At 44.2% G+C, this 14,816-nt stretch overlaps 2 protein-coding genes across 4 annotated transcripts; one reads left to right on the forward strand and one right to left on the reverse strand.

Moving 5' to 3' along the window:
- Positions 1 to 7: 7 nt before the first annotated feature.
- LOC120821722 (SLAIN motif-containing protein-like) lies at positions 8 to 4,847 on the reverse strand. Of its 3 annotated transcripts, none has more exons than XM_078105133.1 (7): positions 4,682 to 4,847; positions 2,626 to 2,762; positions 2,447 to 2,554; positions 2,260 to 2,349; positions 1,890 to 2,177; positions 1,611 to 1,763; positions 8 to 1,506 (listed from the first exon to the last, which is right to left on the reverse strand). In XM_078105133.1, exons 1-7 carry the CDS (start codon positions 4,705 to 4,707, stop codon positions 1,265 to 1,267), a joined length of 1,044 nt encoding a protein of 347 aa, XP_077961259.1. In that variant the 5' UTR covers positions 4,708 to 4,847; the 3' UTR covers positions 8 to 1,264. The 3 variants fall into 3 exon arrangements, with proteins under 3 accessions (XP_077961259.1, XP_040036594.2, XP_077961258.1); XM_040180660.2 differs by lacking the exon at positions 4,682 to 4,847 and adding an exon at positions 2,967 to 3,600 and having other exon boundaries at positions 1,611 to 1,739; XM_078105132.1 differs by lacking the exon at positions 4,682 to 4,847 and adding an exon at positions 2,967 to 3,485.
- Positions 4,751 to 14,191, forward strand: slc6a7 (solute carrier family 6 member 7). Its single transcript, XM_078105130.1, has 14 exons — positions 4,751 to 5,070; positions 7,563 to 7,788; positions 8,431 to 8,562; positions 8,905 to 9,115; positions 9,722 to 9,860; positions 9,990 to 10,124; positions 10,227 to 10,330; positions 10,413 to 10,537; positions 10,836 to 10,948; positions 11,045 to 11,182; positions 11,276 to 11,375; positions 11,785 to 11,903; positions 12,519 to 12,692; positions 12,837 to 14,191. Exons 1-14 carry the CDS (start codon positions 5,005 to 5,007, stop codon positions 13,005 to 13,007), a joined length of 1,953 nt encoding a protein of 650 aa, XP_077961256.1. The 5' UTR covers positions 4,751 to 5,004; the 3' UTR covers positions 13,008 to 14,191.
- Positions 14,192 to 14,816: the final 625 nt, after the last annotated feature.

The following is a 14,816-nucleotide window of genomic DNA, read 5'->3' on the forward strand; positions in this document are numbered from 1 at the left end:
AGCAAAGTTTCATAAAACATGTTTTATTTCTCTGTTGAGATTCACCACTAGTGACACAATAAGTTTACTAAAACATTAAAGCACTTCACGATGTCGGGGGAGAATTTGTTGAGTTGCATATATTGAGTGTCTCAACAACTCTTATGTGACCGACACATGCTTAGTGTGCAGTTGAGGTAAGAGATGAAACTTATACGATTAGTGGTAAAAACCTGACCGGGTGGCCTATTTGGTTAATAAATCAGGGCAGATATTCTGACATGGCTTCACAGCACTGGTGTACGGTACAAAGGTTATCAATGGCGACACCAAGCTGCTCTGCTGGTGAACAGACTCTTAAATGAAGTCCCGCGCATTCTGCGCCGACCACATCTGAGGATCTAAAGTTAGAAGATGTTGAGCTAAGCCACCGGATAAACGTGCCGTACAGTGACATCACTGAACATTTCTTTTGTGTGGCATGTCAATGTTTCTCATTCAGGCACAAATAGCAGACTAGAGATCAAGGACAGCTCAACAAATACAGACTTTTGATGGATTTGATGCGAGTCAAAGAAAGGTTTTAGACTAACGCAAAGTAAACATCATTTCACATCAACCCATGACACAGTATGCATTAAAAAGAAACCAACTCACACCTATTTCTTGGTAGACAAGACGCTTCCTGTCACCTGTTTGGTTCCTCGTACATTATGCCAAACTGCAAACTTCCTGTACTGACAACACCCTGTTTAGTAATCCACCGCACTCGAGTGAGGTTTGAGCAAACTTACACATTCACAACAGCATTTTTATCTGCCAGAGTGACCTTTAAGCTAAACTTACTAAACTTTGTAGTTCTCATGTACTCGTGTCCTGCACTGTACATACGGATAATCTGAGCACTGATGGGTGGAATTATCTCCACAACACACAAAGAGCTTCTGACATCTTTACATTCCTCACCTTTAGAATAGTTAACAATACTTTTTGTTCCAACACTGTTGCAGGTGTTCTTGATCAATTACAGACCTGCTGGATCTGCCACATGATGCCCACAGCTACACATTCTTGGGTCGTAATCTGCAATTGGTTTCAACTAATGAAGATTCTGATCCCAGCCCAAAAGATGGCCTTCACCCAGAGGAACATGCCCACTATTAACAATTCTGATAAAGACATTAATCACAACCTAAAGCTATGTTTATGATCATGCAGCATGTGAATATGACAGGAAAGTCTTAATGTTTTATTTCTACCTCATTATAAAGTCACTGTGAACATTTCATCTCCAAGTGAAAGGAACATTTCTGCCCCGAGCTACGCTGGTCGACCGGTTCGGTGATGCAAAAACGCGTCTGTGATCAGGCCGGTGCCCCTTGGCGGGGGTCGGAATCCTGCAGGGGCTGAGAGACTGAGACCTCAGCGCCGCCCCCGACCCGTCTGAGGATTCTCTCACTGAGTGCAACCGCCTGTTGTGCTTCACGGGCGCTGCAGAACGGGACGGAGATCGGCAAGATGGTGCAACTGAGAAAAAAAATGCAGGACCACATTTTCACTTCTTGCACATAGCACCTATAAGGAATTCTAACTGCGATTATCTTGGTATTCTCTAATGGGAGTGAACAGACCTGATGGTGGGTACGCGATGGGGTTAGCGAGGTGGCAGTCATCAGTGTCCAGGCTTCTGCTGTTCCTCACGGCCTGCAGGGAGCGGAGGCTGGTACCCAGAGGCCACCTGGTCCTGCCCGGTGACGCCGCTGCAGAACACGACAGGGTCATGTCTAGTTCACACACACGCACACATTTAGGTAAAACTGCTAACTGTTGGTATGCTGCTAATGTAAATATATTCTAAATGTGTAGCTGTCACAGCAGAAACTAGATAATGTAGAGGAACTGCTGTGGACCTTGATTCTGAGCGAGTTTCAGCAGCTTGAATTGGGTGACTTGCTGGGGAAGTCGGGCCAGTTTTGGACTTTCACAACCCTGCTGAGCTCCAGATGTTGGTGACTGGCGAGGGGAACAGCTCCGTGGCGACGCACCAGGTGGCCGACGAGAAGAAGATGAAGCTTCAGTTTTGTTTCGGAGATTTAAGTCCCCAGAACTTTCAACGGTGTTGTTCAAATAAGACGGAAGCATCCCAGAGTACTCTGAGCTCCTCCAAGCTGGCATCGAAACATAGTCCTGTCTTAAACCTGAAAAATATGGACCACTTTTTATCCAACTTTCACTAAGTACATTTAAGTGTGATCATTGAAAACCTTCTTTTGTACCCACTGGCTTCCTGTAGACGAGCTATCATGTGGACGTCTGTGATGTCCTGCAGTCTGTAGCTTGTGGTTACGGAGCCACGGGAGAGGCTCACATCTGTGGGCATTGATAAATATCAATATGTGTTATTAAATATGATATTAAACGTGTACATTTCTGCATGGAGTGGAGTAAAATTGCATTATCACTTCACCTGGACTCTCACAGATGTTGTGGGTTGAGCTGACAGATGTTTTGTCCGTAAAGCGGCTCACATTGTGATGTAAAACCGAAGCACCTCTGTAGAAATGGCTGCTTGATCCTGACAAGACAGAGATGATAAAATAATCACACTTAGAAGACTGTGGGAGTGAGTTTGTGCTGCTCGCTTACTTTGATCCAGCCTATTCATAAGTGAGCGACAGGCCGCCTCCATCTCAGGACTTCGGTTATCCAGGACGCGTCGACACCATCTGAGGGCGGACTCGCCTCTCTCCACAAACTCCTGCTTCTTTGGAGACTCATATAACCTGTGAAGAATACCTGCGTGAGATCTACTCTCACGTTAACAACTGACCCGTTAACAAGAGCCCCTGAACGTCTCTCGTAGAGTAATACGAAAATGTTACAATTTTAAAACATTATCCCACTCATACTTAAATAAGAAATAAATTCTTCTTTGCAGGCAAAGTCCCACTGTGACACGTCATTTCTTTGGATCTGATGCCACTTACCAGCTCTCCTCATCCCGCACATCGTCCTCTACATCAAGGAGCTCCACCGAGTCCAAAGCCGACTCTTCCTCTGCTAACTCTTCCCGATCCCAGAGGTCTTCTACAAAATTATAGTTGTACAACAGCCCGTCTGTGGCCCGGGAGGGCACGGGTGAATTACACCCTGACTTCAAGTTATTGAGTCTTATTCTAGCTTCCATGGCAAAGGAGCGATTGTTACAGCTCTTGGCCTTGGCTTGCTCAGCGTCCTTCCACGCGCTGCAGTACGGATCTGGATTCCCCTCCTGGTTTGACCTTGTGTTAAAGCGCAATAGTTGCAGATTGTAAAAATACGGGCTCCAATCGCTTGACAATTGGTTTTGGAGATCCATTTTTTTTCTATAGATTAAATCCTCTTCTGACTTCTTCAAGCTCTAGTCCAGCTATTTTTATCCCACCTCTCTCCTCCACAGTGAGAATGCCGGCTGGGGCCAAACTAGGATCGGATCAAATCGGGCTAAATCCTCACCGTCGACAGTGTGAAACATCCAAAGGTTATTTTTCTCTTCAGACCAGCGACAGTGTGGCTTCAGAACGCTATCAACCCAGTTTTCTTGAGTAGGGTTGTTAAGTCTGGTCAACTAACAGATTGCATGGCTTTAGAGAAGCATCAGGAGCTTATGTGGATTAAAGAGTCCACGAGTTGCACCCGAGAAAGAAAAAGAGTCACAGCATCACACCTTCAAAACTACTGTGGCCAACAGGCTATTTATATTTATATTATTTATGTTTATCCGTGTAAAATGTTGCCTTGTTTATGTTAATTGGTACAAAGACGTGTTTTCTCCTTCTCCTTACGTCATCATTTTATGTACGTGTTTGTGTCAATAGCTTTTCGCTGTGTAGTTGTTTCTTTGGCTTTGTGCTATTTTCTGTGTTTGACTGTTTTCAAACGGGAGCCGACCTCACGCCCGCATTACACCCAAGGAAGTACTGAGAAGTGTGATCAGAAATGTTCCCCGCTTTCTCTCTCTCTTTGTGTGTGTGTGTGTGTGTGTGTGTGTGTGTGTGTGTCTCTCTCTGTCTCTCACACACACACACAGGCAGATTAACACAAGATTTTGCATTTTTACCTTTACAGCTATGTGAAACCTATAATTCTCCTTCTTTCTCGTCCACACCCCATTAAGCAGAAGTTTCTGTTTTGTTAACAGTAACTGTGTAACCATATACTATGAACGTATATAGTTATATTGAATCCACTGACATTTACTGACTGTCAGGACATTAGCATGAATTTACTGTAGAATGTCATTTAGGATGTAATTTCTATAGAGTTCATGTCTGGCTTTTCAGACTGATATTCATCAATATACTACGTTTAATATTCAGAAGCCAAAAAGATAAATACATTATTTATAGCATTATCTAATGATGATATAAATTGTCTCAAGCGTTTAAAAATACATCATGATCATGACCTGGTTCTGCCTAAAAAGTAGTCATTTTTCTAAATGAACATTACACCTAATAATGTTATCCATTCAGTTGCTGGTGTCACCCAGCGTTCATACAGATGTCATACTATTGCCCACTTTTATCGTATAATAAAACACGACACTTATTCTTTCATGATAAAATGTATTATTCGGATACATTGTTTCAAAAGAACCGGAAGTCGGTGGCCGACAGTTCATGAATTGTTATGAAGTGTCTCGCGCCCCCGGAGGACCTACCTTCTATGACTCAACTCTGACGTCATCTCACACAAAGCCCAGCAGGTGAAGGGGGAGGTGCCTCCTGTGTCATCTCCGCCCCCTGGGCCGCTTCCTCATGTCGTCATCACCGACCGGTCGAGCTTCTCAAACTGTTAACTTAACACTTACAGCATCGCGGTGCGCTTCTTCCGAGTTGGACATTTCCTGGTTTACCAAAAACAAGGAGACGGGGGGGTCGATGAGTGGTCAATTGAACCGGTGAAGTGACGCCCGTGCCGGCGGTGAGGCAGGGGGCCAGAGAGAGAGAGAGGGAGGGAGGGTGGGGTGAGGAGGGGGAGGAAATGCAGGACGTCCACGGCAAAGCAGCGCTCGGGAACCCCGATGCAGCGACAGCGACCCCAGCGCAGGTAAGAGCCGTGGTGATGCAGAATGTCCCCCCAACCAGGTCCCGTGTCCCCTCCCTGCGTGTATGTGAAGAGACTGCCCTCGTGCTGAACTCTTTGGGCTCCAATAGTGGGAGTCAACGCGAAGAGGGGAAAGTTGCTGCTCGCGGAAGGGCAGGTGACGTGATGTCGATGGAGCAGCTCAACCTGTCCGTCCACGTCGGTCTCACCTTTCGCGTCTCACTGCAGGCGGGTGGGATCCACCGCGTGAGCGGCAGACGTGCTCGCGGTCCTCGCGTATCGATGCGAGGGATCTCGTCGTAGTCCGATGATCTCGGTTTGAGTTTTCCCCCGAGCTTTGTGCCATTTACATGTTTGATGCCGATCAGAAAGAAAACAGCAACCAACAAGCTTGACGTAAACATTGCTTTCTTAATGTATTGGTTATTTGCTACATTATTTTATAAAAGTGTATTTACTATTGAAGTAAGTAATTGTTGATGGTAAAAGCTTCAGCAGTAACAGGAGTCCGGGTGAACCGTTTAAATGCTTCAACAAAGTGGTCAAAACTCAATCAATTATTTATATTCCAGTGAATGAGCTGTATTATTCAAACAGTTTAGTTATATTCGTTGGCCCCACTGTCACAGATAATAATCTAGTTATTGGAGGCAGTCAGCTGATATTGGTGCATCTCTGTTCAAGATGATGATGATTGCTGTTGTTTTTCAAGCATTAATACTAATGACATATTTGCAACTTCTGAAATGGGTTAAATATATGAATATGTCTATGTTTTGTAAGCTGTGCACTCACCGGCCATTTTAATGGGTAACCTACGATGCAAATCTACCGTTCCACAACATCCCAAAGGCTCTATTTGATTGAGATGTTATGACTGGAGGCCATTGGAGTACAGTGAACTCGTTGTCATGTTCAAGGACCCAGTTTGAGATGATATGAGCTTTGTGACATGGTGCCTCATCCTGCTGGACGTAGCCGTCAGAAGATGGTCCACTGTGGTCATAAAGGGATGGACATGGTCAGCAACAATACTCAAGTAGCCTACAGAATTTAAACAATGCTGAATTACTGAGGGGCCCGAAGTGTGGCGAGATAATATCTCACCCACACATTACACCACCGCCACCACCAGCCTGAACCATTAATACAACGCAGGCAGGATCCGTGCTTTCATGTTGTTTACGCCAAACTTTGACCCGACCATCTGAATGTCGCAGCAAACCAGTCACTGACTCATCGGACAGGCAACGCTTTTCCAATCTTCTATTGTCCAGTTTTGGTGAGCTTGAGCGAGTCTAGTTTCCTGTTCTTGGCTGACGGTCTGGTCTCCTGCTGCTGTAGACGTCTTCTTCAAGGTTCCACGTGCGTTCAGAGATGCTATTCTGCTTAGTTACTGCCTTTCTATCATCTCAAACCGCTCTGCCCGTTTTCTCTGACCTCTCACATCAACACGGTATTTTTATCCACACAACTTCTGCTCACTGAATATTTTCTTTCTCGTCCCATTCTCTGTAAACCCTAGAGATGGTTGTGTGTGAAAATCCCAGTAGATCAGCAGTCTGCGACGTACTCAGACCAGCCCGTCTGCCACCAACAACCAAAGTTTCTCAGATCCCCTCTCAGATCTGATGCTCGGTTTGAAACTCAGCAAGTTGTCTTGATCACGTCTACGTGCCTCAATGCATTGATTTGCGGCTATGTGATTGGCTGATTGGACAGATCTTCAATTGCTCTTTTGTAATTTCCTAACTTCCTGTGTCTTACTTTGACGTATCTATGCCTCCATGTGTCATACATGTTGAAATATCCTCTTTGTGCATGTGACAAATGGGTATTCGTGGTGACGTCTTTCTAGAGACGTCACAACAAATGCATATTTTCACTGAAATGGCTGTTGTCTTTGTGTCATTGAAGTAATTCAGGAACTATTTATCTTTTAGATAATTGACAATGACTGTAAATGTCCATAAAGCAGAAGTCCTGTGTTTATCTTGGTCAAACTTCCTCTCCCGAGACCTGCCGTGAGAAAACAGTTCCTCTCTTCTCTAGAAATGGACAACCTGTGGGGAGGAAGAGGAAGACGTGATCTAGCTGAGTGTTTCATCACTTCATAAGTTAGATAAACAGACGGGGTAAACCTTGCAAAGAGATTATTTTACTGTTCAAATTAAAGAGCTGCACACACTATTTAAAGTACTGGGTCAGTTCTAATCCTTTTGGAGGTCAATCTACCACCAACCGAGTTCCAAACACCACCGAGTCACAAATTACACTCAGAAAGGTTATTTTGACTGCGTAAAGCTGTCGTATTTACATTGTAACCAGTGAACGTTGGATTCACTTGAACTCAAACAATGATTAATCATTAGAATAGTCATTGGTTTATTTTCTGCCGCTTGGTTAATATAATCAAATATTCACATATTAGAAATATATTCAATTTCTTTATTAATGTTCTTTATAAAATATGATTTTTTTTTTATTTACTCTAGAATTCACACCACTGGAACGGGCACACTGTCACTCAAAATGGCAGCAATTCCCCTGCTACGCCTTCGCCCCAGTGGGACTCCAGAGCCCCGAGTCCTGCTCCAGCTGCCGTCATCCCCAGGGAGCAGTGGGGAGGGAAGTACGAGTTCCTGCTCTCCTGCATGGGATACTGCGTGGGCCTGGCCAACGTGTGGCGGTTCCCGTACCTTTGTTATCGCAACGGAGGAGGTGAGCGGCCTGCAAGCTCCTTCGCTGCCCTCTGAGGACTCGAATGCTTTAAATGCCTGCGCGTACCATACGTCCGTTACGATTTGTCACACCCGTTTGGGCAAGAGGCCCCCGTCCGCCGTAACCCTGGGTGTGAGCTGTCCTCCCAATCGGGATGGCAAACTTTCCACGCTCGGCCTGGAGCTCTCCACCGCAGCCTTCAGTGCCGGGAGCCGGAGCCCAAAACCAACGGCTAATCCTAAGGGTTTTCCTTGATTACGCACCAGACAAAGGGTCTGAAATCAAACGTGTCGGAGCTTGGAGCGACCGTGGCGCATGGAGTAGAGAGGGTGTGCCAGTAACTGCAGTGGTTAGTGCTCCGTGTCCCCGTAAAGTGTCCCTGAGCAGGACACCTAACTGCCCCCTGGGAGCCTTTACGGCAGCACACTGCTCTACCGTGTGGGATACGTTAAATGCAGAGAATAATTCCCTACGGCACTAATAAAGGGTCATTTTTCCTCTTGAATTCCGGTAAAGCTGAGTATTATTGGCCACTTAGCCGTAAAGTGTGTTAGTTAACCTGCCTCCTCAGACCGTCTGCATGTTGCTGCGTAAAACAGCCCCACGATTCCTCAACCTGGCAAATGTTTGTATTCCTCACAGGTGTTTTTCTTATCCCCTACTTCATTATGCTGTTTGTCACGGGTGTTCCCCTGTTCCTCATGGAGCTGAGTTTAGGCCAGTACGGAGCAGCCGGCCCCATCACGGTGTGGAAATGCTGCCCTCTGCTCAAAGGTAACAGGCCTCCTGTATCATTATGCTGTTGCTCCCATTGTTCCTCCACTTACAGGCACTGTAATTCAGCGACTCCGCCTTTAAGCCTTTTAGGGATGGGCTCACCAGGGTGTTGGCTCAATATAATTAGCAAGACAGTGTAACATGTTATGGAACAGTTGCAACTCAGAATAGATTTTTTTGGAATGGAAAGAGTGATGCACTCTGAGGTGTTTATGAAACTATGAAAGTAGTTTCTGCTGCCACTTTATTCTAAAATAAGCCATCTTGAACGATATCCTTACCAGTAATGTATATCCAGTGTTTCTCTGAGAGGCTGAAGGCTTGTGTCTCATCCCGTAGGTATCGGCATTGGGATGCTCTGTGTGTCCACCCTGGTGTGTCTATACTATAACGTCATTATAGCGTGGACGTTTTACTACCTGGGCAGCTCGTTCCAGAGCCCTCTGCCCTGGTCCTGTGACGCTCCGGCCAACGTGGGTCTCTGTGGAAACGGCACTGCTGGTAATAGCTCCACTGGTGAAGGCCTCAGTCCCACAGAAAAATTCTGGAAGTAAGTTTTTATTTGTGAAGAAGCCTCTTCTCTGTTTTAAAAAAAATTACCCGCATATTATAAATATAAATGCTAATGTTTTAAAGCAACAGTTGCAGGTTGGTAATATTTACAAGAGTCCCAGATAATCAGGTCTCTGAATACATGTTGCTGCCACAGTGGCTCTTTGACATACTAATTTGAGGTTTGTGTGCTCTGCTGTGAATACTTTTTAATGGCCCCGTTGGGGATTGGTTAAATTAAATAAACTGACTTGCACTAAAGTTAATTAAATTGAACTGAGAAAAGTTAAGCAGCACAAAGAGAACAGAAACAACCTCTGTGTTGGCAGAACATCTCAAATTAATTGTGTGGCACTAGAGGACCGTCCGATCAGATTAAATACACCAACGCTTCTAATGACGGACTGACTGTTAATGAATACATATGTTGACACCTGCCACGTAATGGAGTAATGTAGAGTGCTACGACTGATGCTTTCACTGACACTCAGTTATTAATGAATCCAGCTTAATGACCGGCCCCCGTGCATTTTAAATCGTGGCAGCAGGTATGGTGAGGGGTCTGCTGTTTTACATGCTTTTGCCTGACCTGCGTGTCTTGTAGTGAGCGAGTGCTGGGTGTAGCATACAGTGAGGGCCTCCACGACCCGGGCCCCGTCCGGTGGCCCCTGGCTCTGTGCCTCCTGGCCGCCTGGATCATCATCTTCCTGTGTATACTCAAGGGCATCCGCAGCTCTGGCAAGGTGAGCCAACACAAAGTTGTGATTGTCCGCATGCGACAAAGCACACACACACACACACACACACACCAACGGGCCCAATCTTTGCTGCCGTGTCGTGTCTAATGCGTCTGTGCCGATCGGTGCTTTCAGGTCGTTTACGTGACGGCCACCTTCCCGTACTTGGTGCTCATTGTTTTGATCATCAGAGGTGCTACACTGGAGGGCTCCCTCCAGGGCATCGCCTTCTACCTCACACCCGACTGGAGCCGATTAGCCAATGCACAGGTACCCGGGATGGTAGACGAGCACACGAGGCCCGGCGGTCTGTTTGTTGCCGCTTCGTAGAGAACGATATTTTAACGCCTGTTTCTGTCGGATTTACCGCAGGTGTGGAATGACGCGGCATCACAGGTATTTTACTCCTTAGGTATCGGCGTCGGAGGGCTGCTTTCTATGGCATCTTACAACAAGTTTGACAACAATGTCATCAGGTTTGTACCCTGATGGACCATCTGCTCCGTGGTAGCGTCAGTGATGAGTTCCGTCTCTTATTTGTGCTCCTTTTGGTTTCAGAGACACTTTGATTATCACCGGAGGAAACTGCTGCACTAGTTTCTTTGCAGGATTTGCTATATTCTCAATCCTGGGTCACATGGCGTGGAAGAAGGGGGTGCCTGTCGGGGAGGTGGCAGATTCAGGTAGCAAATTTACTAATTTTGTTCAACATACCATCTTTATTCTGGACTTTCCAGACCGACACAATTAGGCATTTTGAACAAAATCTGAAACATAACTGCACTTCCGAATCTGAAAATAAGATTGAAATGTTTCCAATTTGTCTTCACATGCTCCATTTCTTTGTGTAAAATGGCCTCAATTACAGAGCAACTCCACATTTTAACCTAATTACTACAAATAATTGAATGCATTTTGTATTCCACATTTGTGTACGTATATATTGCCTTCTTGACCCCGATGAATAACTATTGCTGTCAGGTCCGGGGTTGGCCTTCGTTGCCTACCCAGAGGCCCTTGCTCTGCTGCCAGGATCTGCATTCTGGTCCATTTTGTTCTTCCTCATGCTCTTTATGCTGGGGATCGACACACTGGTAAGACCGCATGTCACGTTAGCGTAAAGCCATCATCAGAAATAAAGCTGCACGAGTCTCCGTATGATTGATACCTTCTGCTCTGCTGTTTCACAGTTTGGCAACATGGAGGGCATCACTGCGGCCGTGCTGGATGAGTTTCCGCACCTCAGAACCAACACGCTGCACAAGTCTCTCTTCCTGGGCGCTCTGTGTTTCAGCTTCTACTTAATGGGTCTCCTGTTGGTGACTAATGTGAGTGCGTTACGCTGTAATATGTGATGCTTGAGGCTGAAAATGCCTCTTTAACCCATCTGAAATCCCCCTTTGCCGTCTGTGTCTTCACAGGGAGGGATTTATTGGTTCACTCTCATTGACTCCTTCAGCACTAGTTTCGGCCTCATCATCATCACCCTCTTCATGTGCATTGGCATCTCCTTCTTCTACGGTAGCTCTTCGCACACCCTTAACCTTCCCATCAAACTCCCCTAACGCCACATCATTGCTCTGTATGAGTTAGATACTCAGCACTGTTTTAACTGATACTAATCACATAAGTGTACCTCCGCCAAGAAGGTTATGTTAGGTCTTCGGCTTGCTTTTCAACAATTGTTAAAAAAATACAACTACTGGCTAGATTTTAATGAACATGTTGGAAGGGTACAGCATGGCCTAAAGAAGAACGTATTACATTTTGGAACAGATACGAATAGTCATAATTTTTCCCTTCTGGTGACAATGTGATGTTTTTGTTATTGTTTGTACCATTTTGTTATCACATTGAACACATGCTGTGTTGTCCTAATGATATTTTCCAGAGTTCCTAACGCAAAACCTTTATTCACCATTTCTGTTAGGAGTCAATCAGTTTTGTCAGGACATTATTGACATGGTCTGCCCCTGCCCTGCCTGGTGCCTCAAAGTGCTGATTTACTTCAAAGCATGCTGGGTTTTCTTCACTCCGTTTCTCCTGCTGGTGAGTTAGTAGATCCTAGAACAATGTGACGTGGTTATCCGTCGTCAGTATCACATGCTTTTCAGAATTTTTCCAATAAACTTCCATGAATTCAGTTGCCACATTGTGTTTTCTAAAATACACAAAATTAAAAGCATTTGTAACCATATCAAGCTCATATTCTAATGACAGTATGGCAGGTTTGCAACAGCTGCACAAACCACCTGTATTTTTTCTCTTACTGCAGACGCCGGTTTACCATTTACAGCAATGCAACCTTTAAATGTACCATATTGTTTCTCTTACCGTAAAATATCCCATTAAATAACTAAAGAGTTTCTATTAAACTAAGTGAGAACAAAAAATGATAACTCATTACCAAATGCTGTGCAAATATTCCAGCGGAAGAAAACTTAACATCACTGCTGTGAAAGGAAACTAACTGTGCTGGAATCTCCACAGTAGTTGTGAATAATTCAAAAGGAGGAACGGACATTCAATCTGCCCCCCCCCCCCCCCCCCCTCTCACCCCCTCCCTCTACTAGCCTTTCTCCGCTAGCCTTTTCATTCATTCTCCTGCCACCATTGTGGCTTTTTTGTTTGTATGACCCATTCCTCTTCTCACCCTGTGCCTAGTTCATCCTGACCTACATCTTCCTTGAGATGTACAACACATCACTCCACTACGGCTCCTACGTGTATCCACGGTGGGGTAAAGCGTTGGGCGTGTGCATGGCTGCAACCTGCTGCCTCCAGATCCTCATTTGGGCCATCGTGGCCATCAGCAAGGAGACCGGAACACTGAAAGAGGTCAGCATCAGAACAAAGTCTTTGTGTCCCTGTGTAGAGCTGGGACTGCGAGTGCCGTACTCGTTTGATCGCGCAGTGCAACACAGGGAGATGAAATTACCTGCGCAGGAGGCTTAACGACTGTCTCTTGGATCTCTTTTGCAGCGTTTCCAGAAATCGATAAAACCTCTGAATTCCTGGAGGGTAAACAACCTGAACAACGCCAACAGAGTAGTGGAGCCCATGGAGCCCGAGAGGGTGGATGCCCCGTTCAGCGTCACGCTCACAGACATGGACTTTACTGCAATGAACTGGGAGATGGGAAGCCAGGCGTGACGGCACCCAGAGTAGTGAACAACATACTACGTTGTCAGGAGAGAGAAGAATTGATTATTTCCATGTTATTTGCACAAGGTAGGATCTGGTTGCCGTGTCTGAACAGACCGTGTGTCTTGCAGGGCAGTGTGGATTATTGCTTTATTTATACTATTGTGTATCTTGGAATTATATTTTTGTAACTTTTTTTAATATTGTGTAGAATGTACGGTTACAGCTGTAAAATTTGGATTGTCTGGCCTAATAACAGGAAATGTGGATAATAATGATCCTGAAGGGTATTAGCTGGTTATATTCATTATCATAGTAACGTAGAACAATTCAATTTCACTTACAACAGTCAACAGCAGCTGGACCAGACGTCAATCATCATCACGTGGAAAGAGGAGGGGCAAAAAAGTGCAGCGTCCACAAAACAATGGACCTGACGGAATAAATGTTGCACAGGATGAAATGTTTAATCCATTGTACTTCCAAAAATGCAGGATTTCTAGAATTACTGCTAGATTAAATACGTCAATCTTTTGTTTTTAATAACTTGTAAACTAAAATGACCTATTAGGTAATATCCATGCCATGGCTGAACATCTGCATTTCATTCATTACATTCATGATGAATTGATTTCATCACATTTACAACTACAATCTATGCTATTCATACAAACAGGCTTTTAAGTGGGATTTTCTAACTATCTTTCCTTTATATATATATATATATATATATATATATATATATATATATATATATATATATATATATATATTCCTAAAATATAATAAATTATGGAGTCATTCAGCATTTTGGCTTTGATCGTTCTTCATCGTCAATTCCCCCTGTGCTGTAAGCAAAAAGCCCTAATCGAATCATTGTTTGGCATTGGTTACATGTAGTATTTGGAGAGACACTCTTATAGGTTAAATATATTCCCTCCTTCAAAGACATGATTATTGTCCGTGTATCAATCTTGCTCACATTTCTCACAACTTCCTGAACGCATCAAGGTTACTTGTGACTAAAAGCAGCCTGTCGTGTCTGCAATATCTGCATTTTTAAAACCCTTTCAGTCAGATTAAGCTTTTGGTGTATGTATATTTATAATAAGCGTCATTGTTTTCTCTCCCAGAGCATATTTCAAGCCATATCACACTTTCAAACCTTTGATTAAAAAACATGTAAATATTCATTGTCTGTGGCTTGCATGATCATAGCATGAAACTCCTCTAATTTTAGGGAATAGTTCCTTCATCCACCTTGTTGCCATTCTCTTGCATTTTGACATGCACAATGATCAAATATTTATATTCCCTTTTTGTGTGATTTTGGGATTATTTATTTTCAAAGATCTTTATTGAAAACTAATTGTGGACTGATCGTACAAAGTCAACTTACGTTTTATTAATTTTTCATTGAATTTAGTGAGTTCCCTATTAAATATGACTTTTGAAACAAAGTAATGGGGATCACACGGTGGCCTGCAGGCGAAAGGATGCTCAACAAATACACTGGAAATTGGATATTTTAAATGGAATTTAACCAAGGCAAAAAGGAGCACGTTTTCCATAGGTCCATGACAAAAATAGTTTCCAAACCCTACAGTCATTTGAAATAACAATAGTAACGTAATTATTATATCAACCATTGCCCACAAGAGGGCAGAGTTGGCACAATCAATCTAATGTGTTTAAAGATAGACATAAGATTTACATAGACCAAAGCCTAATCCTGATTATACCCTGCGTGACAATGCTGATATCAATGGCCCTCGATAGGTGAAGAAAGTTAAAACCTCAGCCCGTATTAGCATTCAA

This window comes from Gasterosteus aculeatus, chromosome 7 (assembly GCF_964276395.1).
Source record: "Gasterosteus aculeatus chromosome 7, fGasAcu3.hap1.1, whole genome shotgun sequence".
NCBI classification, from domain to species: Eukaryota; Metazoa; Chordata; class Actinopteri; order Perciformes; family Gasterosteidae; genus Gasterosteus; species Gasterosteus aculeatus.